Source organism: Anabrus simplex, chromosome 11 (assembly GCF_040414725.1).
Source record: "Anabrus simplex isolate iqAnaSimp1 chromosome 11, ASM4041472v1, whole genome shotgun sequence".
NCBI lineage: Eukaryota > Metazoa > Arthropoda > Insecta > Orthoptera > Tettigoniidae > Anabrus > Anabrus simplex.
Window position 1 is genome coordinate 66,395,942 of NC_090275.1, and position 27,905 is coordinate 66,423,846.

Sequence of the window (27,905 nt, forward strand, 5' to 3'; positions counted from 1 at the left end):
GAAGCTTTGATTAAGATTGTGTTGTTAAAGGAATGCTATATGATGATGATGTACATTTAGTCACATACAAATGGGGCACGTCTTAGCGTGAACTGGCGTATATGTCATTCTGTACAATATTGCAACTGTATGTCTAAAATATTATGTTGAAGGTCTTAAAATTAGTGTATAAAATATGTCTTTACTTAAACTAACGTGTATATATGTACAAGATAAATACAGTATATAAAAACACTTGATGCATATGAACATTCGTTCTTGCTTGTTGGTCAATACCTCGACTAACTTCCGTATTTAAGTCTTATTTACAGTTGTACACTTCAGCTGCTATTCTTGGAGTTTGTAAAATTGTATGGGTAAAAAGTTTTGTCTTCCTGTGTATATGTGGGATAAAACACTTTCGATTTTAAAAAGGTGCCAAATGTATGGATGAAATTCAACTAAAATATGTTCAGCTCTGCTGTGTGTGTTGCCCTTTTATTGGAACCAATTCATGTTGTCCTGTGGCGTCCGTAAATTTGGATGATATTGGGTTCAAAGTAGTGGCTCCTTTCCCATTTGTACCTGTGCAATGATATGTTTATTGTTGTTGGTGTAGCTGAGTTGTGTTTGACGTACGAGCCTGTAATGTAACCGGTCCTGTAGTTTAATATATGGAATAAATAAGTATTGATTGGTGGAAATCCTCTCCTATTTTTAATTGTGCAATTCGTCAATACGGAAATGAAGATTATAGATTACGAAGTCCAACACTTGTCTGAGTGAATGTTCTAATGTTCGAGTTTAACAAAAAACCAAACCCATGGCGCATCAGCCCCGAAGAGCCATGGCCTAACAAGCGACCACTGCTTGGCGCGAAGGGCTGCAGATTACGAGGCGTCGTGTGGTCAGCATGACAGATCCTTTGGCCGTTATTCTTGGCTTTCTAGACCGGGGCCGCCATCTCACCGTCAGATAGCTCCTCAATTTTAATCACGTAGGGTGAATGGACCTCGAACTAGCCCTCAGATGCAGGTAAGAATCCCTGACCTGGCCATGGATTGAACCCCGGGCCTCCGGGTAAGAGGCAGGCATGCTATCCCTACACTGCGGGGCCGGCATTTGAGTTAAAATGGACTTGAATTCAGGTGGAACTTCCTCAAGATGCAGGTTGAGTTGTCAGATAGGTTTTATGACTCCATGTATTGTGGCAAAAATTTAGAGTAAGAAGTGTTAAAAGAAAAGAGAGAGAAAGAAAATCAGAAATCAGAATAAACTGAACGTGTGAATCAAGTCAAATCTCTCTCTCTCTCTCTCTCTCTCTCTCGTATTAAACTACAGATAGTCGGTCATCTGTCAGGAGTAACAAGAGTGTCAGTGGTGGTAAGGGGAACTTGAAAGCAGGGAAGGACCAGAATGCGTACGTGTGTTTTGATTAGAGTAGTTTTGATGAAGAATGAATTTATGATCTCCTCGAAAAGAATATTGAGAGTTTCCGAAATTTCATGTAACTTACTATTTCGATTGTTCCTTTGATCATTATTGATGAAAATGTTCTCATAGATGTTTAACAAAATGCCTTTATTAGCTATTTGTTAGAATGGATAAGTCCTGTTCTATAGATGAAAAAGAATTATTGTAATCAGACATATGAATACTCATGGTTGAAAATCTATTGTTGTTTTAGCATTGGTATGGTTTTTTTTTTTTTTTGGAATGAGTGAAAATAGTGCATCCTATTTGGCCTCCATAGCTCTCCTGGCTTTGAGTAAAATCCAACTTATAATCTCAAAAATTTGCAAATCTTGACCTGGTATTAACGCTGTGATGGTTATAAAATATAGTAGAGATTTTGTTAGTTGTCTAGAAACACTATATTGAGATTCTGCTCTTTGAACATGTTCATAACATACATATTATCATCATTATTGAAGGATCATTAAAACTTGCTCAAGGTTGACAAAGCGGATTAATTATGAAGTTCATTTCTTACAGTAGTCCATCCTTTCACTCTGCAATCTCCTCCTCTCTTTTGTCCATGGTACTTGGGTTCAGGATCTAACTTTTTCTTGAAATCTCTTGGTCTTGATCCTCAATTTGTAAGCATCCCTATTGCTGATCTGTGTTCCTATTATTCCCATTTCTTCCAGTGGACAGTAGTTTTTCTGACATTGAAAAATCTTATCTGATTGGTCAGTCTTCCTGGGTTCATTCTGTAGATATGTCCGAAGAACATGGCTCTCATCTTCCTGGTGGTACTTGAGGTCTTTTCCGTGTTGAGTTGTAATTCTTGGTTTCCTTTCTTTCTGTATGATCCACCCTCAGTTCTTTGGGGTCCCAGTATATTCTTCAGAACCTTTCTCTCCACCAGTTCAAACTTCTTTATCAGTCCTGTTTTTATCAGGTTAAAACATTCAGCCTGCAGGCTGTCTGGTGGTGTCCGAGTATTGCATTGATCGAGATCATCTTCTTGTTGTAAGTGTTCATAGTTAGTTTATATGCCAAGTTCATTTTGTTGATACTTGACAACAATGCCTCTATTTCCGACAGGTTATTGTCTATCCACTCTCAGAGATATTTGAATTTCTCCACTTTCTGAATCCTATCTCTCTCAGCTGTCGTCCATCTGGGTGCTGTTTCGATGTTGGTCATGTATTGTCTTCTCGAAGTAGATCCGTAGGCCTGCCTTAATTGCTTCTTCCATTTATTAGTTCATTGAAAAGGATATCAATTTTTTTCTGAAATTTCTTTGAGATTATGAGTAGGTTTGAACCTTTGGTCAAGCCGCATATAAATATTTTCACGTATGTTACGCAAAATGCCCTTATTAACTGTATGCAAAAAGACTTACATCCTAGTTTACAGAGATGAAAGAGTAGTTAAATTCATTACTATGATCACTCATGGCCAAGAATCCATTGTATTTCTCGGCATGTACATGTTCTTTATATCGAGTTAATAAACTCCTTCCTGTTTGACTTATGTGATGCATTGGGTACATTAATTCAATTTGTAAACATCAGAGTTGGAAAACTTATTGATATGGTTGAACATATGTGTGTTATAAAAAGGCTTGGCATTAGTATTGGTGGTTCTAAATGTGATATTGAGATCATGTCTTCTTATATATATGTATATGAGGGTTGGAACTTAAATAGTGGCAACACTGCTGTGGAGACGCTATGCAACGGAATCTAATATTGTCGCTGATAGCACACGTTGCTTACATACCTACCTTACCTCAGAGAAAATGGACTCGCCCTTCCCACATCACCCGCGTGCGCACAAGCGAGAGAAACACAGTCACTTGTGAGCTAACTGCCTAACGTAACGTCACTATGTTTTCCAAACAGGAACAACGCAGTTGGATCAAGATTGAATGTGCCAGAGATCGTACAGCACGACTGTGTCATCAAGGTCTTCAAGAGGCTTGAGGGGAATCTGCATTGCCCTACAGAACAGTGGCACGTTGGGTAAAAGCCTTCGATGGTTGGCAAACTGTGGTGGACATTCATCGGGCAGGTCATCCTACGAGTGAAGAAGTGCATGCTCTTGCCGCGTTACTGGACAGTGATCGAAACCAGACAATTCGTGTGCATTCGCTTCAGAACTGTTGAAGAGATTCGACAGGCAGTAGACCGCTCCATTCGCACCATCAACAGAACAGACTCTGCTAAAGTCATACTACGACTTCCACATCGCTGGCAACAGGTTATACACAATGCTGGTGACTACCTTGAAGGACAGTAAAGGTTGCTAACATGTAACTCTTTTATAACTGTTGTAAATAAATAGTTGTCACTATTTAAGTTCCAACCTTCGTATATTGACATGTTTATAAACACTGGATAGAATGTAGCTCTTTGCTGTGTCTTATCATGATGTCTTGTGAATGTTAACCTCTTTTTCAGTACCACAACGAGGGTCCCCATTCTACGTTCTTAGCTCGAGACTGCTATGGTGCTATTAAAAAAATCTTCCATTATAAATTCAAACTGATGTTGGATGACACACCTGAGGAAGTGGTTTGTATGATTACACTGCTCAACAAAAGTATAATTTTGGTAGATATCTTGGTAGCCAATACACGTTCTAAAACATCTGAAACATATTTATTCCAAATATGCAAACCATATGTTTCTTACCACCCACTGTTCTTGAGATATATGACATCAATGTTTAACATTGAATCAAGTTCACCCTTACCACTCGTCTGTCGGGTGAGGCCCGACATTACGATATTCCCGTTCCAGTCGCATGTCGGGGGAGACCCGACATCACATTTTATCGCCCACCGCTCGTCTGGCGTCTCTTAGCTGACAAAACACACGATGATACTGTACTGCCTTCTTTTGGCTCTGTGTTGAATTTTGTAGAATCCAGACACTATTTGACAGTCAGTTAAAAATCTATTATTTAGATGGCAGTGTAGCCGTCAGCTGTCCACATACGAAAGCTCGAGCGATAGTAAACAAACATGGTTGTCATGTGCTCTTCTAGTCATATATATGTTGTATATGTCAGGCAACACACGAAACCACAATTTTTTCGCACCTCTGCTTGTAATGAATATATCTAATAGCATTTCACGATGCCTAAAAGTGACCTGACGATGGTCGATTTGTGTACTGTAACCCAACATGTACCTGATGCTGACGACTGGCACAATTATAAATCAACACATCCAGATTTCAAGAAATTGCCATTTACAGTGGTTTCAGCCTACAAACTACCGTGAGGTATGAAACCAGAGACTGAATAGAGTTTTCCAATTGCTTTTTAGCGATAATTTGTACACTGAAATTATTAACGAAACCAATCTGTATGCGATAATGATGATGATAATAATAATAACAAAAATGCAAAATAATTTGTCTTAAATTCCACATATTGCTTTTATTTGCTCCAGTGTAGCTTGCTATAAACGTGTATAGCCTAACTACATCATTTAAAAGCAAGTGCTATCTCCAAAATTGTGAAAGATGAATACAGGTCATATAAGATAAAAATGTACATTTAAAATACGAGCAGTAGAGACAACACAGATAGCTTTAATTCGAAGGGTAAGGGTTAAATTACTCACAGACAGAAGTTTGACTAGAGCCCTGATTGCTACGTGGAGTACTAACGAACATGGGTTTAGGTAAGATTAGTGCAAATGCACCACATGGCACTTATTGGATTTGTTTGCTACATAGCTGCCATGTAGCAAAACAGATCTGGTGGATTTATGCAACCTCTGGATGCCATAACATCCTTTCTCACTGACAATGAAAAAGGTGCAAATTAAAATTTTTGGCTTTAAATGAAAAATATTTTTAAAAACAATGAAAACATTTTTGATGAACGCTGTTCAAAACCTGACATGATAGAGTAAAATGGCTTTCATATTTGAAATCAGTATGAAAAACTGCACTAGAAACAGTAAATAAACATCATGTCAAATCTCTACCCCTCGTAAATCAGTGTTATAATCTACTGTAGAACCTCGTTAAGATGTTTATGCAGGGGACAAGAAAAAATAACTGTTAAGCGAGAAAACGTATTACTGAATACATAAATAAATATTTACTGTTTCTAGTGCAGTTTTTCATCTGAAAAAATCAGATCTACTGTTTCAGATATGACTGCAATTTACGTTGTGTATCCACAGGTACAGTGAAAACTAAATCTACCATTTCTAAATATAAGAGGATAATATTAAAAGGTGTGAAAACTGCGAGAGAAAAAATATGAAAAACCTTCTGCTGGGGATTATACAGTAACAGTGCACTGAAAGGTGTGAAAAACATCAGAGAACAAAAATATGAAAACATTTGCAGAGAGGGCCATGAAAATATCAAGTATTATTGATGATCACACTCTTTCTTAAACAAATGGTCTGGGTGAGTTGGTTATGCGGTTAGGGGCACGCGGTTGTGAGCTTGCATCCGGGAGATAGAGGGTTCAAATCCCACTGTTGACAGCCCTGAAGATCATTTTCCGTGGTTTCCCATTTTCACACCAGGCAAATGCTGGGGCTGTACCTTAATTAAGGCCATGGCCGCTTCCTTCCAACTCCTAGGCCTTTTCTATACCATCATCGCCATAAGACCTGTCTGTGTCGCTGCGACGTAAAGCCACTAGCAAAAAAGAAATTGGTAGTAGAAGCCTTTTATTTTGGACCAGTGGGTAATTAAACATTATTTTCTGGTCACACTCTTAGACAATAACTTTGAGGTTACACTCGACACTCATTCTCTTTGCACTCGACCATGTGCGACCTGCGATTGTGACTTTGGCTGCCATTTTGAAATGTCGATTCAACTAACTCGAATGATCAAGTCGAAACTCAATGGTGTGAGTTTCGCGCTACCTCTGCACACTTAAAAATTGGGTGCTAATTCACTTTCGGATAGATTTTAATTTTATCTTCATTCGTAAGGAATCGACTTTTTCCAAATCCATAACTAGGCTGTCACAAGACATATATACACCACGCTAGTCAACTTCAGACGATTATGTTCTTAATCCAGATGTAGGCTATCAGTCAACAAATATACGCTACCCTTCACCGTACCACTCAACACAAAATCAGTTTTTAATTTCTGAATGGAATGTGAAATACAAGCACAAACAGGCCCACTGTGTTATTCAGCAATCTCGCTGCTAACCGGCAAGCCAAACTGAACAGTCCTGAGGCTAACAGTTTGCTTCCTGAAGGTGCAACTTATCCTGTGAAGTTCAGGAATTCAAGGCCTGTAGCTGTTACTACGCAACTGTGGCGAGGGCTCTTTTTTGGAAATCACGTTCCTTTCACAAGGGTGACTACATTTTCAGGACTAGGAGAAGTGTGATCATACTAAGCAGTAATAACGAAAATTCATGACACAATAAGTGAGGAATTTTTATATAGATTTAATACTCTGAGAATAGGGACTTCGAGTTTACGACGTGCTAAGTAGGAAAACTTGTTAATGAGGAATGCACAAACGAAGTTTCACTGTATGTATTAAAAGACTTTACTAAAAACAGCTTTGGCAAATCCGTATGTCCGTTCTACTGGACCGATTTGCTTCATTACTGTTTTATTCTCTCCAGAATTACCTGTCAGCGAATCGTGAAATATTGATAGGTCTCTAAGTTCTGCCAACTTGAGTAATCATAAAGTCAAATCATTAAAATCATCACTCCAGTAATTGCAGGCGAAGGCATACCCTAACCTTCAATACGTTAGTGGTGTACTTAGTGGTTGCTAAGCAACTAACACTTTCATTATTATTTCTGATATATGTGATTTTTATCCCTAGTAATGTGATTGTATGCAGCCATGTTTGATTACTACCTGTCAAGCCAGAGAGTATATGCTTCCTCTGATGATGGAAGAATACTATTCTCTGCTAGATACTTTATGAATCTCTGACCTTCCCCAGCTTCTAAATGTACTCAACAGATGGCAGAACGTTCCTGGTAACTTACATGCTGTTACGATATACCCGGCGTACCGACGATTTCAGGTATAAGTAAACACACAAACAAAGTGGCAAATACCCTTTAAAATTATTTAAAACTTAATAGCAAATACTCATCAAATTAGTAAATTAACCGGTCATAAACCAGAGGCAACTCGGATCGAACCAAAATGTTTTTGCAATGGTACTAAATAAACCGAAATCTTGAGACACGTAGTTTTTGGGAAAATCAAAATAATTTAATTACTGGCTTGAGAGAAATTTACATACAATTGAAATCAACCCCTTGAAAATACTAGGTGCACCTTCGTAAGCAAATCAGATTAACTAATTAAAATGATAAATTGACTAATTGAACAAATATTAGATTGAGAACAAATTGTTTACCTAGAAATGAGGGACGCCCTCTAAATTGCAAAGCAAGAAAAATTATTCAATTGATAGTTTTAAAAAAAAAAGATAAATTAAATTACAAGATAATTAGTTTTCAAAGAAACTTTACTGCCCACCTGGAGGGCTCAAAGGCAAGTACCTTTTTTATTCAGATATTTACTTGCGAGCTAATAATTAAATGCACCTTCACCAGGAATTCTTTTTTACATTAGGTGAAAACATGGTAAGGTGACGCCGCGAGATTCTTCTAAGAACCAGATTACAAGGCACAACAGAAAAATTAATTAATGTCAACTGAACGCATATCCCAAACAGAAAACGCTCAGAAAGATAGGTAGACATAAAATAGGAGTCCAAACGATCCCAAAAATTCCACACGCACCAAATAGGAAGAACCAGACAGCAGTAAAGATTGGGAACACACCTGCAGAAATTAATAATCAATCGTTAAGAATCAGAGCAAACGGCTCTAATCATAAAGGGTCGCGCATACAAAATCAGTTCAACACGTGAGAGCAAAGCACCTCGAAACACAAGAATCACTCCTACTTCAAATCAATAAATTACTTAAGGTGAAGAAGTAAGAGATAACAAGCTCCCAACTTAATGGCACGGCCACCACAATTAAATTAAAGGTACAATCAACATCATTACTTTTCAATAATACAAACAGTAGTTCCCATGGGCGACGGTTGCCATGGAGATGACAACAAAAATTAGCGTTACAGGAGCATAAGAAAAAATTACATTAAGGAAAAGAAAATCAGAAAAGCAAATTTTAAGGAAAAACCTCATTCTGTTTCCCAGAGAAAATCTCGCGGTCTCAGCCCTTATAACAGATGATTTCACATTATCAAATTATTTCATTCCTAATAACATCTCATTTCGTTAACATAATTTTCACAATATTCAACTCCCCATTAATCCGAAACAGAAATATCTTTGCCAAAAACATCTGCAGTCTATAAGCCGAATACAATACATGTTACAAAATGTTAAAGTTCATTAGAACAGAAGAACCATCAAATTGGTATTTCTCCAACAGCATACAACCGCTAATTTAAATAAGTGTCCAAGACGAGGCTATCCAGCTCCAAGAGGGAAGAAAAATAACAATAATCTTGAAGGCAAAAACTTACATTCGGTCCTTGGGCAGAAGCTAAGACTTGGCGTCAGCTGAGATCTCGGTTACTTTCAAATCACATAGATAAAATTAGGCAGAATAAGCTGTGGACGTCCATTCCAGGTAATAATACAAGTAAAAAAACTTCAGGGCATTACCCCTGATTCTTTACATGCTAACCAGGCATGTTGAGGTAGATAGACGCTCTTCCGAGAAGCCACCACATCAAGCTTCCAACATTCATGGCCGGCGACAATGGGCTGAATTCCATGCGACCAAGCAACGCGAAGCACAAGCTAGTAGGAAGGCGAGTGTACCACGAGTGAGACTCGCTCTGCTGCTGGTCCGACACCGGATCAGAACGTAACAGAGGTAGGAGCAGAATACATCGTATAAGAACGGTGGAATATAACTCCGCGGGCGGAGAAGATGCAATTAAATTTAGCGACATAAGTCACACAGGAAAAAAAGCCCAAGTAATACATATTTAAGTGGCGAGACAGCCAGGCCAAAAATGTGGTGGAGAGAGGCCAAAAAAAACCGTGTCCCCACTGGGACAAAGAGAAAACAGTCTACGTACGTACAGACGGGAAGGTATCACGTCAACTAGCCATCTGCATAACCATTAATAAAGCGCATGGACAAACGCTTGAAAAAAGTGGGTAGTCTTCTTACCTGAACCAGTATTCAGTCACGGCCAGTTGTATGTTGCACTATCTCGCACAAGATCGTGTGAAAATGTTAAGATCCAGATACAGACAAATGGTTGAAGCACAGAAAATTAATGTATGGAAAGAAGTGTTATAAACTAAATTACGAATGAATCAATTATTGTACCGGTACTAAATGTTCATAAAACTATTGAAAAGGGCAGGCAAAACAGTGACTACACCAGGCATATCAAGACGAGTGATCTGACCTATTTATAAGGAATGCTGCAGAGCAATATAGGTCCACTAGTATATATCAAAACCCTACTTATTGAAACTACCGCTGGCGAGCGTTCTACGAGATTTCTCGGGGACCATCACCCATGTATTAAGTTGAGAATAAAATTATGGGGCTTCGTCAAACACTAGAGTTTTTCATTGGAAGCACTACCAAGAATTTGATATTCCCTGGAAACACAGTTAACCAAGAATTTGTTGCCTTTTGAAATTGTCTTCCTCCTCTTCAGTTTCCAGCGCTGTGAGACATGGCCCCATGGTACTGCTGTAGTTTTGGGTCGATATTTGTGTGTGAAAAAATACCTTTTATGAGTAGGGCTTGGAAGTTGAGGACAATTTTTTTTTTTTTTTCCCCTCGAGTGTCGGAAGACGAGGCCCAGCATAATATATGTTCATGCTGGGTCATATTAGGCCAGAAAATGGTGGGTTTTAACTGTCTTTTATTGCCTTTTTGGTGTTTTTTGGCTTATTGGTCCTTTTTCAGCCTTTATTAGGTCTTAACACTTTTTTTTTTTCCCTGCAACTTTACCTTCTTTCGACCAAATTTTTACTGCCCATTCTCAATTCACATCATGCATCGCCTCTTAAACATCTTTTCTCTAGTAAATACATATAATTGAACCGCATATGAAAAGAGAAAAAATGAAAATTAAAACAATTATCAGTCTCAAATAGATTATAAAACATCAAAGAATTAGGAGCAAAAATTTAGTTATCATTTTCGTTAATTTTTAAAAAGCATACGATAGTATCCATCGTGAATCATTAGTACATATCCTTACTGAATTTGATTTACATCAGAAATTTGTTAACCTTATTGCAGTCACTCTTAGAAATATAGAATCTAGAGTTAGGTTCAGAAATGAAATCTGAGCCATTTGAAATTCATACTGGTCTTTGACAGAGAGATGGATTATCCCCGTTGTTTAATTGTGTGCTGGGAAAAAATTATGCGTGAAAGGAATAAGGTACGTCCACCGACTGTTAAGATTGGAAGAAATAATAGACTAAATTGTCTCGCATTTGCTGATGATCTAGCATTATTAGCAAATAGTATTGAAGAAGCTAAATTTCAAGTAGAGGAATTGGATGATTAGCAGCAAAGGTTGGGTTGAAAATTTATCTTGAAAAAATAGAAATTATGCCATCTTTTCAAGTTGACACTTCACGTATTATGTTAAATAATACTCAGAAACTAAAGGTTGTAGACAGATTTAAATATCTTGGTGAGATTATAACTTGGAATGCTAACAAAAAAGCATCCATAGATAGTACAACTCAAAAATTGAGACGAGCACAACAAATTACCTGGCCGAGTTACAAGAAACAGTCTCTTTCGATTAATGCTAAATTTTAACATTCTTACTCCGTCCTTAAGCCAGAAGCAACATACAAAAGTGGAACATTATTTAAACTGAATACCCAATCAACAACAGACAAACTACAAATGGTGGATGAAAGAATTCTTCGGACAATTATTAATTAAAAAACACCAGATTGATGGCCAGTGGAGACTTTTGCCAAATTCAGTACTTTACGAGGAAAGGTATCAATCATTGACACAATCCGAAAACAGAGGATTGTATTCTTTGGACACATATACCACTTACCAAATACTAGACTCCTGAAACAACTATTTGATTTCTTTTAGAATAGTAAAACAAAAAAACACATGGTTTAAAGAAACACAAATGGATTTCGATGAATTGAAAATTACTAAAGATCAAATTGAAAATAGAGAAGACAAACGGATTCTTAATAACAAGTACACAAGACTATCACTAAAAATATCGCAGCATAAGCAGTATGTTATATCTGCAGAAGAACAGGCCACACGATCATCCAGAATGAAGAAGTTTTGGGAAAGGAAAAAGTTGTCAAGTGTTAAAAGCTGAACTTATTCTTTGAAGACTGTTGTATAAGGTTTGATTTTGGTGCTCTAATGTGCGTATAAACAGTGTAAATAAATAAAATGAAACTTGTGCTTGAAAAATCCAAGGGTATCAAATTATGTGCAAGATATGTGAAATATTGAAAGTAGAAAATTTTAATGTGAGTGTTTTTGAAGAGGAAGATCTCACTTGATTCAAGTATGAACCCTTAACATCTGCTGATGTGGAGAGAAGTTTCTCTATGTTTCGCAGCGTACTGTCTGGAAACCGGCAATCCTTTATGCTTAAGAACCTGGAGATGACTATTGTGGTACTATCGTGGAAGTGTAAAAATAAACGAACTATCCTTGCGGAAAGGTCAAACATTGTTGCTATATGTGCGGACTTCTTACGAGCTATAAGAAATAACATGAAGGGACCAAATAAACCAGTAATGTACTTGGATGAAACGTGGGTTCGTACACACTACACTGTAAAAAAGTGTTGGCAACATGAAGACGTCGCAGGGGTTATGACGAATCACAGTCCAGGGCAAAGAGCTATTGTTGTCCATGCGGGAGGAAAAATGGGTTTCATAGAAGGAGCAGAGTTAATTTATGATTCAAAATCCAAATCACAAGATTACCATGATGAAATGAATAGCTGCAATTATCAGAAATGGGTAGAAGATAAACTTATTCCAAATATTCCACCCGAGAGCATAGTTGTTATCGATAACGCGCCCTATCATACTGTACACGTCAATAAAGCCCCCACTAAAGCATCTCGTAAGGCTGAAATAGTAGACTGGCTCACTCAGCATAACATATATTGTGATCCCACTTGGAGACGAGATGAACTTTTGAAACTTATAACACGTACTATACTCCGTACGGATCTACTTCTAAATTGACGTTTTAGCAGATTTTGGCTCTATCTGGTGGTTATGCGCTGAAGCATAGACATCCAACCAATCCCAAGCTGCCATACATATCGATTTATATCGGCAGAGCACGATCTCGAAACCTAGTTGCCAACTCTAATATTTACATTCGCCACGTGGTTAACCTATCTCGCTCAGCGTGTATGGTATTCGATACAGTTCGCGATCTTTTGAATTTTCCTTCAATATTTAGTGTGTTTGTCATATTGTTGGAGGGTTCCAGTGACTCTGAGATCAGTAGAGTGTTCCCTTTGTAGGCCATAACCTCTTTTCTGTCCCAGCCATTAGCCGTTAGTGAGTGTTATTTCCTCATTCTCTTTTATTGTTAATAACATATTCTCTTTTAGTGCTAGATATTGTTATAAAGTGTAGTTCTTGTGAATTTGTTTTCAATCCACATTCATTCGTTTTTCTGAGTACGGTATTACAATTTACAAGGGCTGTTTACCGCGGTCATATTGCATCAGCTGTTCTCGCAGGCGTAGCGCACTGGCAACAGAGGGAAGGCGATGCTCATTTGTTTTGAGAAACTTCAATTTAGAAGTAAGGCCGTGCGGAGTATAAGGCACAACCGGCATATAGAGTGGATACAATGTTAGAACAAAAGGGGTTTACTGTCTTAAGGCTCCCTCCATACCATTGTGACCTTAATCCGATTGAACTTATTTGGAATTTGTTAAAACAAAAGATTGCTGCTAAAAATGTCTCTGCTATTAGCTTAAAAACCCTAAAGGAACTGACCAACACTTCTTTACGTGAAATCACTCAACAGAACTGGGCAAAAGCTTGCGAGAAAGTACTAACAATTGAGGAAAGTTATTGGTACAGGGATAGGTTAATGGAGGAAGCCATAGAAAATATCATCATAAATGTTGGCCTTGACAGTGACGATAGTGATGATGAAAATTCAAATGAAAATGAGTTTTCGTGACAAGACTGAACAAATTGATATGGATACTGATACTGCAAGTTAATCTGGTACGGACAATAGTAAGAATAATGAGACCGACACAGCTGATGAAGAACCTGGTATCTATCCTTTGTGTGCAGGACCTCCATCGTCTAGTACAATGTAACTTCAAGCAGGTTAGTGGTACTGTTCTCATTGTATGACTGTACATGCGTTTCCCCTCTTGCCCCTCTCCCGACCGTGGCGAGCTGACGTAATGTATACACAACAGCCCCGCTCCATGTCTGGCGGTAACAATTCCCTGGTGGAGTAATACCTCCATTAACACCTTGGAAAAAATAGTTAGTTTCTTCTGTTCCTCACTCTCGACTTACTCTATATGTAGGATCAAAGAATAGTCAGTGCACTTAACGCCCGGTCTAGTGATGTCCCAGGATAGGGTTCATATCGCTCCAAATGCTTATGGTCAACACTAGGGGTGAACAAATAAGCCGCTATGTAAACATACTGAAGCCTGATGGGAAGATATACTGTAGTACATTAAGAAACAATAACACACAGCCTTAAATGATGCATTGCACAGTTAACGTTGTATAAAATTCGAGTTGCAGAATATTTTCAACTTCTATGGAGGAAACATTTCCTTTGAGAAATGGAGAAATTTGTGTGGTCAAATTTTGAAATACACATGAAAAAGGAACTGATGGCAGGGAAACTGGAATTATTTCAAGGTAATGGAAATTCGAGTTATAGAGGTTCGAGATATCGAGGTTCAACTGTATTTATGAGACAATTGCACTCTCCATTAAATACTATTGGTTTTGATTCAAGTAGAAAATTGTTTCTCTTCGTACGAACTCTCCTACTTCAGTCCTACATAATTTACTAAAAGTGCACATTATTGCTGATTTTGAGTTACTTTGATAATGGGAACGTTTGGTTATGATAGGTTCCAAACTCTGAACATAAAAATTGGCACACTGTGCTCTATGGGTTGGCCACCTCTGAATCATATTATATGGCATCTTAATAGTGTTTGTGCTTGTCTCCTCTTTCTGTTGCTTCCTTGACCTCTCTTGTTTTTGTCCTGTTTTGTGCTCCTATCGTATTTTTGTGTTTCTATTATTTGTTTTAGCTCGCATTAGCAAAGACAGGAATAGGATAGGAAAGGCCTAGGACCAGGAAGGAATCAACCATGGCCTTAATTAAGGTCCAGCCTCAGCATTTGCCTGGCATGAAAATGGAAAACTATGGAAAACCATCTGCAGGGCTGTTGATGGTGGGGTTCGAAGACATTATCTCCTGAATGCAAGCTGACAGCTATGTGACGCAAACCGAGTAGCCACTCGGTTGGTTCTTGCTTGGTTCATCGGGGTTTTGGATGAATATTTCACAAAGTATTACATACAAGATAGTGAATGATACATTGTAAGAAAAACCACATTTTTTTGTTTCTTGCACATCATAACAAATGTTCTATGTGTCTTCCTTGTGTTACATGATACACATATATGCCGTAGTCAAGTTTGATCCAAACATGTTCGAGCATGTGCCTGTCCATGTTAACCAGCCCAGCAGTGTTACAATCCTAGAATTCATCCAAAGGTGGTTCATAAACAATGTCTTCACCCCCCCCCCAAAATGTAAGGTCCGGAACCATTGGGGGCCACCTGAAGAGTAACAAATCATCCGGAGCACATCACCCAATCCACCGGTTTGGAAGTTCCTCGTTCGGATGGCGACGCGCCTTTCTGTACCAATGAGGTGGAACTCCGTCTTGTTGGAATATGAAGTTTGGGTTATCATCTATCAGTTTCAGAAACAACCGGTCTTGTCAACATGTGTAGTTACGTTGTACTGTCATAGTGCTCCCAAGGGGAAAAGTAGGGCCTGTAAACACTGCTGTGTGAAACAGCACAGTAGATATTCACCTCAGGAGAATCTCTTTCATTCCACTGTGACACGTACATTTACCGTGCCCCATTTGCGGACTTTGTGACTATTCACTTTTACGTTTAGGTGGAACGTTACATCATCACTGAACATGAGTCAGGATGCAGATTCATCAACATCCATTGCTTCCTGGAAACATTTACAAATTCCTGTCTGATGATGCAGTCGTTTTGGCCATAAAGTTGCAGCAGCTGTATGCGATTTACTGTAGTTTCTAACTTAATTGCTTGCGCAAAATATTCCACACAGTTGGCTGAGGAATGCCCAGTTTGCGACTTGCACAACGTGTTGATTTTCTGCTATAAAGGAATTTCTCTCGGACGCTCTCCACTCTTCCAACTGAAATACCAGGTCATCTAAATTTTTCTTTTATAGAGGTAACTTGTCTCCTTGAACTGTCAATACCATCGCAGAATGCTTTGGCGGGTTGGTGGCTGTGTGCTCTACTGTCTTCGGAACGCACGCTGTGCGGTGGTACTGTCAGATTCAGTCTTCTCATATTGCAACACGAAAAATGCTTTCTGTTCATTAGTCGCCATTTTAAAAACTGTTATCATCCTGCCACCTGGTGAATCATAATGAAACCTGCAGTGACATCGAATACAATACGGACAATACGCGACACTTCTGGATTTAGCCGTGTTAAAATTCGCAAGTGGTGCTCCTAGTGGCATGACCTGGAAATTCGCATTAAATTCAAATATCAATGGAAATGTATGTACGGAAACGGATAAATAAATTACGCCTAGAAAGAAAGTGTTACTAAAATATTAACTTCAAAGTTGCTAAAGTAATTCTGGATAAATGAATGAATTATTTAACAGGCTATTATTTAAAAACTGAAACTAGGCATATAATCAAGTTGTGAAATGGACTGCTGTGAAAGGGCTTGATCTTTCATTTATGCATTACTTTTTTAACTTTAGTATACCTACCTGAACTTCCACGGCTAGATTTGTCTTTTTTTTTCTCATTTAAAAGCATTGTATCATTACATTAGGACACTTGTCAATAAAAAAATATTGGCACATTTCTTACACATATAATTCAATTAATTTACATTTAAGAGCTGGACAATTTTCCTTTTTATATTTAGCTATTTGTTTTACGTCGCACCGACACAGATATGTCTTTGGCGACGATGGGATAGGAAAGGCCTAGGAAGTGGAAGGAAGCGGCCGTGGCCTTATTCAAGGTACAGCCCCGGCATTTGCCTGGTGTGAAAATGGGAAACCACGGAAAACAATCTTCAGGGCTGCCGACAGTGGGGTTCGAACCCACTATCTCCCGATTACTGGATACTGGCCGCACTTAAGTGACCGCAGCTATCGAGCTCAGTAATTTTCCTTTTAACTTGAAGCCTACTAACAGAAAGAATATCTATAAATTTAACTGCAAAAACATTCAAAATTTCGCTATAATCAATACTTGCCATTACATGAGGGTAAAGCGAATTTGCATCATCATATTGTTTCAACACAATATGTACATTTCTTAAATCACCCGTATTTTCTTCAGTGCTTGACAACTCGTTGTTGTTGTTGTTGTTGTTGTTAGTCGTTTAGTCGCTTTCGACTCTCCGTGACCCCATAGACCAAAGTGCGCCATTTCTTCCTGTCGTATACAATTTTCCGAAGTCTTTCTAAATTGAGAGCCGTGGCTTCCTTGATGTCATCAATCCACCTCATCCGTTGTCGCCCTCTTCTCCTGTTACCATCAGTCTTCCCCAGCATTAAGGTCTTTTCCAGTGAATCATGTTTTCTCATGATATGACCGAAGTACTTTAGTTTTTGCCTGAGTATTTGACCTTCCAGTGAACAGCCTGGGTTGATTTCCTGTAATATGGACTTATTAGATCTCTTCGCAGTCCACGGAACTCTAAGGAGTTTTCTCCAACACCATAGTTCAAATGCATCTATTCTTCGGCGCTCAGCCTTTCTTACTGTCCAGGTTTCGCTTCCGTACATTGCTACTGGGAAGACCATAGCCTTCACTATACGAATCTTCGTTCTTAAAGTTACGTCTCTACTCTTGAAAACGTTATCAAGGTTGGCCATTGCCTTCCTCCCAAGGAGCAAGCGTCTCTTAATTTCATGGCTGCAATCGCCATCAGCAGTTATTTTGGAGCCCAAGTAGATGAAACTAGGAACAACCTCCATTGTTTCACCATTTATATGCCAGGAGGTGATAGGTTTAGTTGCCATGATCTTTGTTTTCTTGACATTCAACCTTAGTCCAGCTTTTGCACTTTCTTCTTTCACCTTCATTAGTAGATACTTAAGTTGTTCTTCACTTTCTGCCAACAGGGTGGTGTCATCAGCATATCTAAGGTTATTTATATGTATCCCACCAATTTTAGCTCCAGTTTCTGTTTCATCTAATTTGGCATTCCTCATCACATACTCTGCATATAAGTTGAATAAGTAAGGTGACAATATGCAGCCTTGACGTACACCTTTCTCAATCTTGACCCATTCAGTTGTTCCATATAGGGTTCTCACCGTAGCTTCCTGATCAGAGTAGAGATTTCTCATAAGGCAAATAAGATGATCTGGTACTCCCATAGTCTTGAGTACTTGCCACAATTTATTGTGGTCGACACAGTCAAAGGCTTGAGCATAGTCAATAAAGCATAAGTATAGGTCTTTCTGAAATTCTCTTGCTTTCTCCATAATCCAGCGAATATTAGCAATTTGATCTCTGGTTCCTCTGCCTTTGCGGAAACCGGCTTGTTCTTCAGGTAGTTCTCGATCTACATACTGCCGAAGCCTATTTTGCAGGATCTTGAGCATAACCTTACTAGCATGCGATATAAGTGCGATTGTTCGGTAGTTTGAACATTCTTTAGCGCTGCCCTTCTTTGGAATTGGGATGAACACTGAGTTTTTCCAATCTTTTGGCCACTGCTGGGTTTTCCATATTTGCTGACATATTGAATGTAGCACTTTCACAGCATCCTCTCCTAGGATTTTGAACAGTTCTGCAGGGATTCCATCATAACCACTTGCCTTATTGTTTGCAATACTCTCTAGGGCCCACTTGACCTCACTTTCTAAGATATCTGGTTCTGGCTCTGACAACAGAGTAACTTCATCATCAGGAGTATTCCCATCTTTCCTATACAAATTGCCTACATATTCCCTCCACCTTTCTTTAATCTCCTCTGCTTCAGTAAGATCTTTTCCATTTTTATCTTTTATCATTCCAATCTTAGCCTGGAATTTCCCTCTGATGTCTCCAATTCTTATGTAAAGATCTCTTGTCTTACCCAGTCTGTTATTTTCCTCAACTTCCTTGCACTGTTCATTCAAAAAGGCATTCTTATCTCTTCTAGCTAGTTTCTGAAACTCTGCATTTAATTTAGACATTTTCGATCTTTCCCCTTTGATTTTTGCATTCCTTCTTTCTTCTGCTATTTGTAGTGCTTCACCTGATAACCATGTGGCCTTCTTCTTGTTCTTTTTCTTGGGAATATGCTTTTCCGCTGTCTCCTTAACAACACAACGTACTTCTGACCATAGCTCTTCTGGGACTCTATCCCTTAAATCTAATCCATTAAATCTGTTTCTAACCTCTACTGTATATTCAAGAGGTATGCTATTTAGGTCATATCTGCTTGATGGTTTAGCTCTGTCAATCCTCTTTAATTTGAGCCGGAATTTGGAAATTAAGAGCTCGTGATCTGATCCACAATCAGCCCCAGGCCTTGTTTTGGATGACTGCACAGCACTCCTCCACCTTTGACTACAGATTATGTAGTCGATCTGATTCCGACATTTACCATCTGGCGAGGTCCAGGTGTATAGGCGTCGTTTGGGCAATTGAAACAGTGTGTTGGTAATGACCAGTGAGTTGTCTTGACAGAATTCTAGGAGTCTCTGTCCAGCTTCATTTGTTGTGCCAAGGCCAAATTTTCCCGTTACTCCATCTACAGTTTGATTTCCTACTTTGGCATTCCAGTCGCCAATAATGAAGACGACATCCTTCTTTGGTGTTAACTGTAGCAATTCTCGTAAGTCTTCATAAAACTGGTCAATATCTTCCTCTTCAGCTTCAGTGGTTGGTGCGTAAATTTGTATGACTGTGATGTTAAAAGGTTGGCCTTGAAAACATACAGACATCATTCTATCAGTTTTAAAATTGCACCCCATTATAGTTTTACGCACCCTGTTGCTAACTATGAGGGCAACTCCATTTTTCTTTTGGTTTTCATGTCCAGAATAGTATACCATGTACTCATCTGTAGCAAATTCACCAATACCAATCCATCTCACTTCGCTTATTCCCAGTATATCGATGCCCAGTCTCTTCATTTCTCGTTTGACTATATCCAGCTTTCCTTGATACATGGATCTTACATTCCAAGTTCCTAAACAGTACTGTTCCTTGCAGCATCGCACATTTCTTGAGGCTTCTCTCAACGTAGTTCCCCCCGGAGATCCGACTGGGGAACTTGAAACTCCGGAATATTTTGAATTGAGCAAAGCCATGGGGTTTTCTTGGGAAAATTACAGTGGTGGTTTCCCGTTGCCTTCCACTGTCCTCCACTCCTGTTGGCTCACTGACCCAGTTTCCCGCTGGGGTTGTAAACCCAACCTTCCACTGGGTTGCTCAGCTTAACAGGGGCACCACGCGTAGGTAGGATTTGGAGAATTGAGGTGTGAGAGGCTAAGTGAACTCTCTTGGTGAGTTCATATATTCGCATCACACCCCCGTTTCTAGCCAGAGTCTCAAGATGTTCGTAGAGACTCCCCCAGGTAACTTGGAACACAACCATCCACACACATATACATATTCATTTTCCTGAATTAAATAAAAACCCACAGATCACACCTACAACAACACATTGGTATTGAAGGTTAACTGCTGCACTAATAAATAAAATTAGCTTATTATATTTTAAGCCACTTAAAATATGGGTCACGCAGGTCAGAAGTTTAGGAAGTACTAAACAAATCTCTTTGTAACTGGAAGAATATATATGCAAACACAGTATTTACATTTTCTTGTCACGAAGGAAAGGGAAGAAAGACCGTGAGTCCTTCTGCACTTCATAGTTATTGCAGCCAAACGCAGCACATATCTTTCCACTCATATTGACAGGAGATATAAAGGAATGACACACGCTACTATTTACTTATGTCATCTTAATGCAAACACATAAATAACGCAAAAAACTTCATAAAGAAATGCACGTGCTCTTATGACAGAATCAGTAACTCCAGGTCACTCCGCTAGACAGAGCTCTAATCGCTGTCCCTCGATATCTCACAGAGTGTCGCGTATTGTCTCCACTGTATTTGGTGACATAAACAAACCTTTAAAATATGCCCTTTCGATTGGTTATAAGACGTCAAAACCCGATGAATCATTTTTAATCACCCACGTACGACTTGATTTTTCACTTGCTAAATCCTTTCCATTGCATGGTTATTTGTTATTTTTTAAATGTATTTATTCATTCATTCATTCATTCATTCATTCATTCAGGATCAACAGCAGCACAGTTACAAAAATCCGAGCTATGAACAATTGTTATTAACCCTCTTAGTGCTGGCTCCCTTACTGCCGTAGTTGCTAAGATTGCCAGAGAGAAAATGCCTGTTATGCAGCACTGAAGATAAAAGCATATCCTATCCTCACATTTCAAGATATCTCATTGTAGTTTACATTTTCTTGTAGCTAAGTGATCCCTCTCTTCACTCATTATATTAACATCACGAAAATAATTCATACTGCCAAGTAAAAAAAATTAAATTGGTTCATGCAATTTTTGAAAGATTTAAAATTTAAAAATTCAAATTTGGATCTCAGTACATCCCAGTATTTTGATTGTACTCACCTAAATTTAGTATTCCTGCGCACATTGATGCATTGTTTACTAGTTTGTAAAATATCAATGTTTTAAGAATAATAGTTCTTCTAAAAATAGATTAAAATACTGACTTGGACTAGCGTTAGGAGGAAGTGCACGTTTAGGGCCAGGCGTCTCAAGGAATGCAGGAGAGGGTTGAAATTGTACGTCATGATTGGACTGAACTTCACGGAAATCGGGAATCTGGTCATCATCGTCATTACTGTCTCCGTCAACTCCATCATTATTCCCATCACTATCATTACCGTCTGAATCGGAAATTTCATGCATCACTGTCACACGAGTAAGTCGGGTAACATCACCACTATCGTCATTGTTTGAAAAGTTACCGGCATTATTATCACTCTCAGTATCATCTGAATTATCGCCTGACACGATATAATCAGAATCATCACTCAATATATTAACATACTCTACCAAATCGTCATCAGTTTGAAGCATAATAAGAGAACTTGTTGCCATTATTATGAACACAGTCAACAGGTACACGCCAAACAGCTGAAATAGAAAAAAATCATAGCATCAACACAACATGTCACACAGAGATTGTAGTGGTAGATTTAGAAACTATGTAGTATCTACTACAGAGTGATGCCGACCAGAGCTGCAGTCTTTCAGTATGTGCAAACGACTTGCATAGACAGCTGCAACATGGAGCGCAATGGCGCTCCTGGCACTTTTCGCTAGCCTACAGAGGAGTGCAATCGCACTCCCCGGCACTTTGAAAGTTAAACTAAAATGAAAAATATATAAATATTTACGAAGGACACAAGTATACACAATAAAAACTGCACAATCCTATATACTTCATAAACAACGACATAAACAAAGGAAACTATATTTAAATGCAAGAGCAGAAACAGGAAAGAACAAGAAGGAACATTAAGTTATATGAGAAATATCATGACAGAAAGAAGGATACAATAGGAAGATATCATCTGGGTTCTTGTTGATAGATAAGGTATTAAACATTGCTGGATAACATATAGAAAAGGACCTTTGGGTGAGAGAAAGCTGGGAGTAAGGAATATGGAATAGGGTCTTCATTTTGGTACTGCGGGGTGGGATGTAGAGGGGGAATAAGGAAACTAATTCTTGTGATATGCAGTGAGAATGAACAAGTACAGAGTGGGCTGTATATATGGAGTGAACTTATCAAGGAGTCTGGTATGGAAATAAGCAAAAGCAAGAATAAAACTGTGGTGATGACATGGAAAAAGAGTGATAAAATTACATAATGATCCACTTTGAAGTCGTAGAAAATGTAAAATATCCGGGAAACATGATGTCACAGAATGGAACAATGACTAAAGGTGGTCACTAGCGAGGTACAACTTGCAGGAAGATTCTATCAGAGCGTGAGACCTAACGTGGAATGAACAGGTACCAAGAATATACAATGTGTTGTATAAGACTTACTTTGTCCTAGGTTTGATATGAAAGGAGTTCGGTATATAATGCAACACATTTTTTTGCCAAAACCACATTGGTTTTATTGAGGATTCAAATACACCATCTTACTCCCCCAATCCTTTTGCTACAGTACCCTATTTTTCAACATGTCGATGTCGGAGCCAATGTCGTGCTGCATCGATAACTTCCCCATCATCCACGTAGTGCTTCGCATGCAAAGCATCCTTCATTGTGCCAAACAGATGGAAGTCAGAAGGTTCGAGATCCGGGCTGTAGTGTGGATGAGGAAGAACAGTCCACTGTTTGTGAGCTCCTGTCGGGTGCGCAGACTTGTGTGAGGTCTTGTTTTGTCGTGGCTGCATCTACCAGAGAGGAAAACATAACAATGGGAATTAAAATGAAGTTTCTGCAAAGCATGTTACAAAGGAAAAAAAGGAAAAGAAACAAGGAAGAATCGTATGAAGATCGCGAAGATGCATGACAGGCTGGAAATGGAGAAACTACAGAATAGAGTACAGAAAAGTAGGCTAGAGTGGCATGGCCATGTCCGAAAGATGGAAGAAATAAGAATTCCATGAGCATTGCTCAAATAGAAGGTGAATGGAAAGAGACCAATAGGTAGCCAAGGAGAAGATGGATGCAGAAAGTGAAGGATGGAGTGGAGGTAAGAGTTGTTGATGTGCCAAGAGTATTCAGAGAGGAGTGAAATGGAGGTCTGCTAAACTATTACCCTACCCGACAAGGAGTTTGATAAAGAGAAAGTGAGGAGGAGAAGAAAATGATCCTTTCCTTTACTTACCTCATTGGGATTCTTTTCTCATTATTTGTTTGTCCTGTGTTCATTATCTTGTACTACTTAAATTCATCTTTTTATTTTTGTGTTTTCCCTTTTCCTATTTTTATCTGGTTCTTTTTTGTCGTATACTTCCCGCATCAATATGAAAACCTATCTGGTTGGCCCCTCAATAATGTTGATATCCACTCTCATTATGGAGCTGGGAAGCAGGAACAAGTTTGTTGGTGGCTGAGAAGAAATGGGTGAAGAAGGACAAGGATTGAATGGGAAAGAGTCCATTTATTTAAAAACTGCAGTGTACGAAGGTGTGGAGATTGTTGTTATTTTTGTCCTTCTCTCCTTTATCTGTTTGTGTGCCATCCTGAAGCAATCTTTCTTTGTGTTTATCCTGTTATGTGTGTGTTCCTTTTTATGTTCCTCTCTTTCAGTATATGTGATGCAGTCCAGGAAACCATGCCACATGTCACCAGAAGTATTTTTAAAATTTATTTTTCTTTCTAATTGTGAACTCAATTCTGAATATTTTATTTTAAACATTTAGCTCTCTGGCTGTAAAATTACATGTTTTATAGTGTATAAACTATCCAGAAATTAAGTTTCCTTATTTTTTTTCTTATAAACGCATTTAGCCAGGAAATTTCATGCATGACAGATCTATGATGTAGCAACCATATACAGGCTGGACAAGTCCCACCTGGCGTTGGTAGTGCAGCAGCAATGGCTCAAAATGGCAGCTCATATTCTTTCTCCCGCCACCTGCGAGGTTCAATCTGTGATAAAGTTTCTACGGAAATTGTGATAGGCCGTTCAAAACGAGGCATGGAATGCTCGGTGCAGGTGTTTTTCTGATCCAGAGTAATGCTCGCCCACATACAGCTCAATACTCAGAGACTGTTCTGCAGGAGTTCTTCTGGGAGGTGTTCGATCATACACCGTAGAGTCCTGATCTTGCTCCTAATGATTTTCAGCTTTTCTTGCATGCCTCAAGAAATTCCTGTCCTTCAGTCAGCATTTTCACACGGACGTAGAGATGAAGACAAATGTCACATGCTGGTTCTATTCTGAGGCGACAGAATTCTACGACACCAGCATAAAAATGTTGATCCCACAATATGATAAGTGTCTCAATGCTGGTGGGGATTATGTTGAAGAATAGTTCCAACATTGCTGTATCGGGTGCCAATAAAGTTTTTCGTGTAACTATGTTGTTGTTTTTTTAATAGCAAAACTTCTGGATGAACTTCGTACATCAGACTTTACCGTACATTTTTGCTCATTCTCAGAAAATGGCAATCTAAGTTCAAGAGAAGGAAAAGATCTTTTCAAGTACAGTGTATAATTTTATTTCCGTTCAATGAATGATGTTTAATTGGCTCTGTTTTAATTAACAGACGGTACCAGAAGCTAGAAATTGTCAGTTGGCCCTAATTGCACTTTCCTCTTTACTAAGAAATTACTCCAAGTGACATGAGGCGTGATGTTCTGGGATACGTCACATATGACTTAATAGTGTTAAGTGCGTATATGATCTGATAAAAAATTTAACTGATTAAGTCTCTAGAAGCATTAGCTAGAGATACTGGTTGTCTGTAACACACTCTTGTTTTGGATGTCATTTCTACTACAGTACTATCCTTCTTACGGGCTGCCTGGCCGAGGCGGTAAAGGTGTGCTCGGTTCACTCGGAAGGACGTGGGTTCGAATCCCCATCAGGAAGTCGTAAAATTTAAGAAACAAGATTTCCACTTCCGGAGGTGCACATGGCCCTGAGGTTCACTCAGCCTACACCAAAAATGAGTACCAGGTTAATTTCTGGGGGCAAAGGCGGCCGGGCGTAGAGTTAACCACTCTACCCCATCAAGTGCCGAGGTTATGGTTAGTGGAAGCCTTTACCTTCCACTCCTCCAAAGGCCTTCATGGCCTGTAAGGAGATGACTTTGCTTGCTTTGCTTTACTATCCTTCTTGCATTCTTGCATGAAGCTGATGGCGCGCAAGTTAAGACCCTCTTAAACCGAATTAAAAATAGAAACATTTTATTTGCATATGACTGCATTTTTAGGGAACCTAGGAGATAATTTCCAACCCCCATTCATTTCAAAATTACATTAAAAATGCCTTGTTTATAAGGAAGAAACATTAAAATTGGCCAGGGAATGAGAGTATTAATTTATTTATTTACAGATATGTTTGGAGATCATCTTGTGTTTTGCTCACGTCAGCATGCTGGGCCTGTCTGTTAATGATTCTTTCACCTCGTGCATCAATAAGCGATATGATCTTGCCACTAGAACCTTGGATCTGAGCAACTTCGCCAATGATCCAGGTAACTTTTGGAATATGATTCTCCTCACACTTTTCCATAATCTTACTTTATTAAGTTGTCACACGATGACATATTGTGGAGAATGTCCAGTTCGAAATTCTGGATGTATTTTTTAATTATTGTTATTATTAACAAATACATCACAATTGGGAAATATCCCTGTGACAGTGATCACTTACAGTAGTGTGATAATAAAGTTAAAACATAATTACCCAACAACAGCAACAACAACAACTACTACTATTACAACAACGAGAGTACAACAAGCAGTTCCATGGAAAGGAAATATTACAAGAAATACTACTAGTTCAACATTCTAAATCCAGCATCATCATATACAAATTCACAAACAACTCAAGTATTTACAGTGCTTAACATTACGGCTTACAATACTATAGGTTGAGCTTAGTACTAGGTTGACATTACAGCACCTTCATATACAAATTCATACGTACCTTAAGTATTTCAAAATTTTACACATTACTTACAGTAGATTGAGCAGTCCAATTTCTATTATCTTAGCATTGTAGATACAGCACGTTTGCAGTCTCTTCACAGTGTGATATCTAAAGCACAAAAATCTAGTTACCAACTCTGAATACTAATCTGTATTGGTGCGACATAAAGCAAATAGCAAAAAAAAAGTAGCCACCAGAAATTTCAAACTACAAGCAGTTTGTCAAAGCTGTAATTAGTACAGTAAAGAAGTGTACTCCAAGAGGATTCTATAAGATATATATTCCTAGCCAGACAGAAGGGAGTGAATATATATGCAAAGAATTCTGTTAAAGTAACGGTCGTGAAATAGCAGATGAGTTGCTGAGTAACATCAACATGGACATATTAAATGGATTGAGATCATTGAATCCCTGGATTTCTGTACATCAAGTAGGGAAGCGTGGTCTTTGCTCAGAAAACTAGGTGGTGGCACCCCACGAGATCGTACGTATGATGCTGTTATTCCCAAACAACTTGCAGCCATCACGTGACCACTTCCACAACTCCGCTGGTCCGAGCACATACTATTGCAGCTAAGAACAAATTAAAGGCGCTCAAAACAGCTTGCAAAAATGAAACTGAATATTCTCTACCATTCAGCATTGAAGAAGAAGTAATAACTGCCATAAAAGAGATGAAGCCGGGGAAAGTCCCGGAATTCACGCAGAATTCCTTTTGCACTGTGGCAAGTATACGAAAGAGTGGCTGGTCGAGTTATTCACAAACATTCTGCTGACGGGCAACGTACCACTTGAAATGAAACAAGCAAAAGTCATAGCTTCACTGAAACCAAGTAAACCAAATGACAAGCCAGGAAGTTATCTACCCATAGCTTTACTTATTACGTTATATAAACTCCTGGAAAAATGGTGTACGATAGAATATGTCACAAGATCTTTGAAAATATACAAGTCGAACAGGCAGGATTTAGATCTAACCGCAGCTGCACAGATCAAGTCCTCTCCCTAACAACCTTCATAGAAGCTGGCTTCCAGAATCAAGAGAAATTGTCAGTCATATTTATTGATCTGACAGCTGCATATGATACTATCTGGAAGCAAGGTTGTGATAGTACATATATCACACCCCCGAATTATATGTAGAAGGTAGAGATATTATTATTATTATTATTATTATTTTATTATTATTATGATTGTCAGTATTCGATTTATTATTATTATTATTATTATTATTATTATTATTATTATTATTATTATTATTATTATTATTATCAGTATTTTATTTGTATAGTTTGCCATTTATATTGGTAAGCTGGAAGATATCCACATATGTAGGTATGAGTAATTTGTTTTGCACGAGTGGGAAAACATTGCTTTAATAACTCTGGTAATTTGAATGAGTCATATGGCTGCCCCAGTGTTTGTTGTGATGTACTTGTGTCGGGAAATTCATGAGTCATGTATATATC

General features: G+C 38.5%; 1 protein-coding gene across 8 annotated transcripts in view; it reads left to right on the forward strand.

The window, feature by feature from the left end:
* LOC136883450 (nuclear RNA export factor 1) overlaps positions 1-27,905 on the forward strand; it is a 200,242-nt gene that overhangs the window by 65,202 nt on the left and 107,135 nt on the right. For 7 of the 8 annotated variants that reach the window (XM_067155749.2, XM_067155753.2, XM_067155751.2 and 4 more), the window contains 2 exons: positions 3,891-4,004; positions 25,837-25,978. In XM_067155749.2, the coding sequence (XP_067011850.2) occupies positions 3,891-4,004; positions 25,837-25,978 (256 nt within the window). The remainder of the gene's footprint in view (positions 1-3,890; positions 4,005-25,836; positions 25,979-27,905) is intronic. The other variant, XM_067155752.2, reaches the window with a different exon arrangement.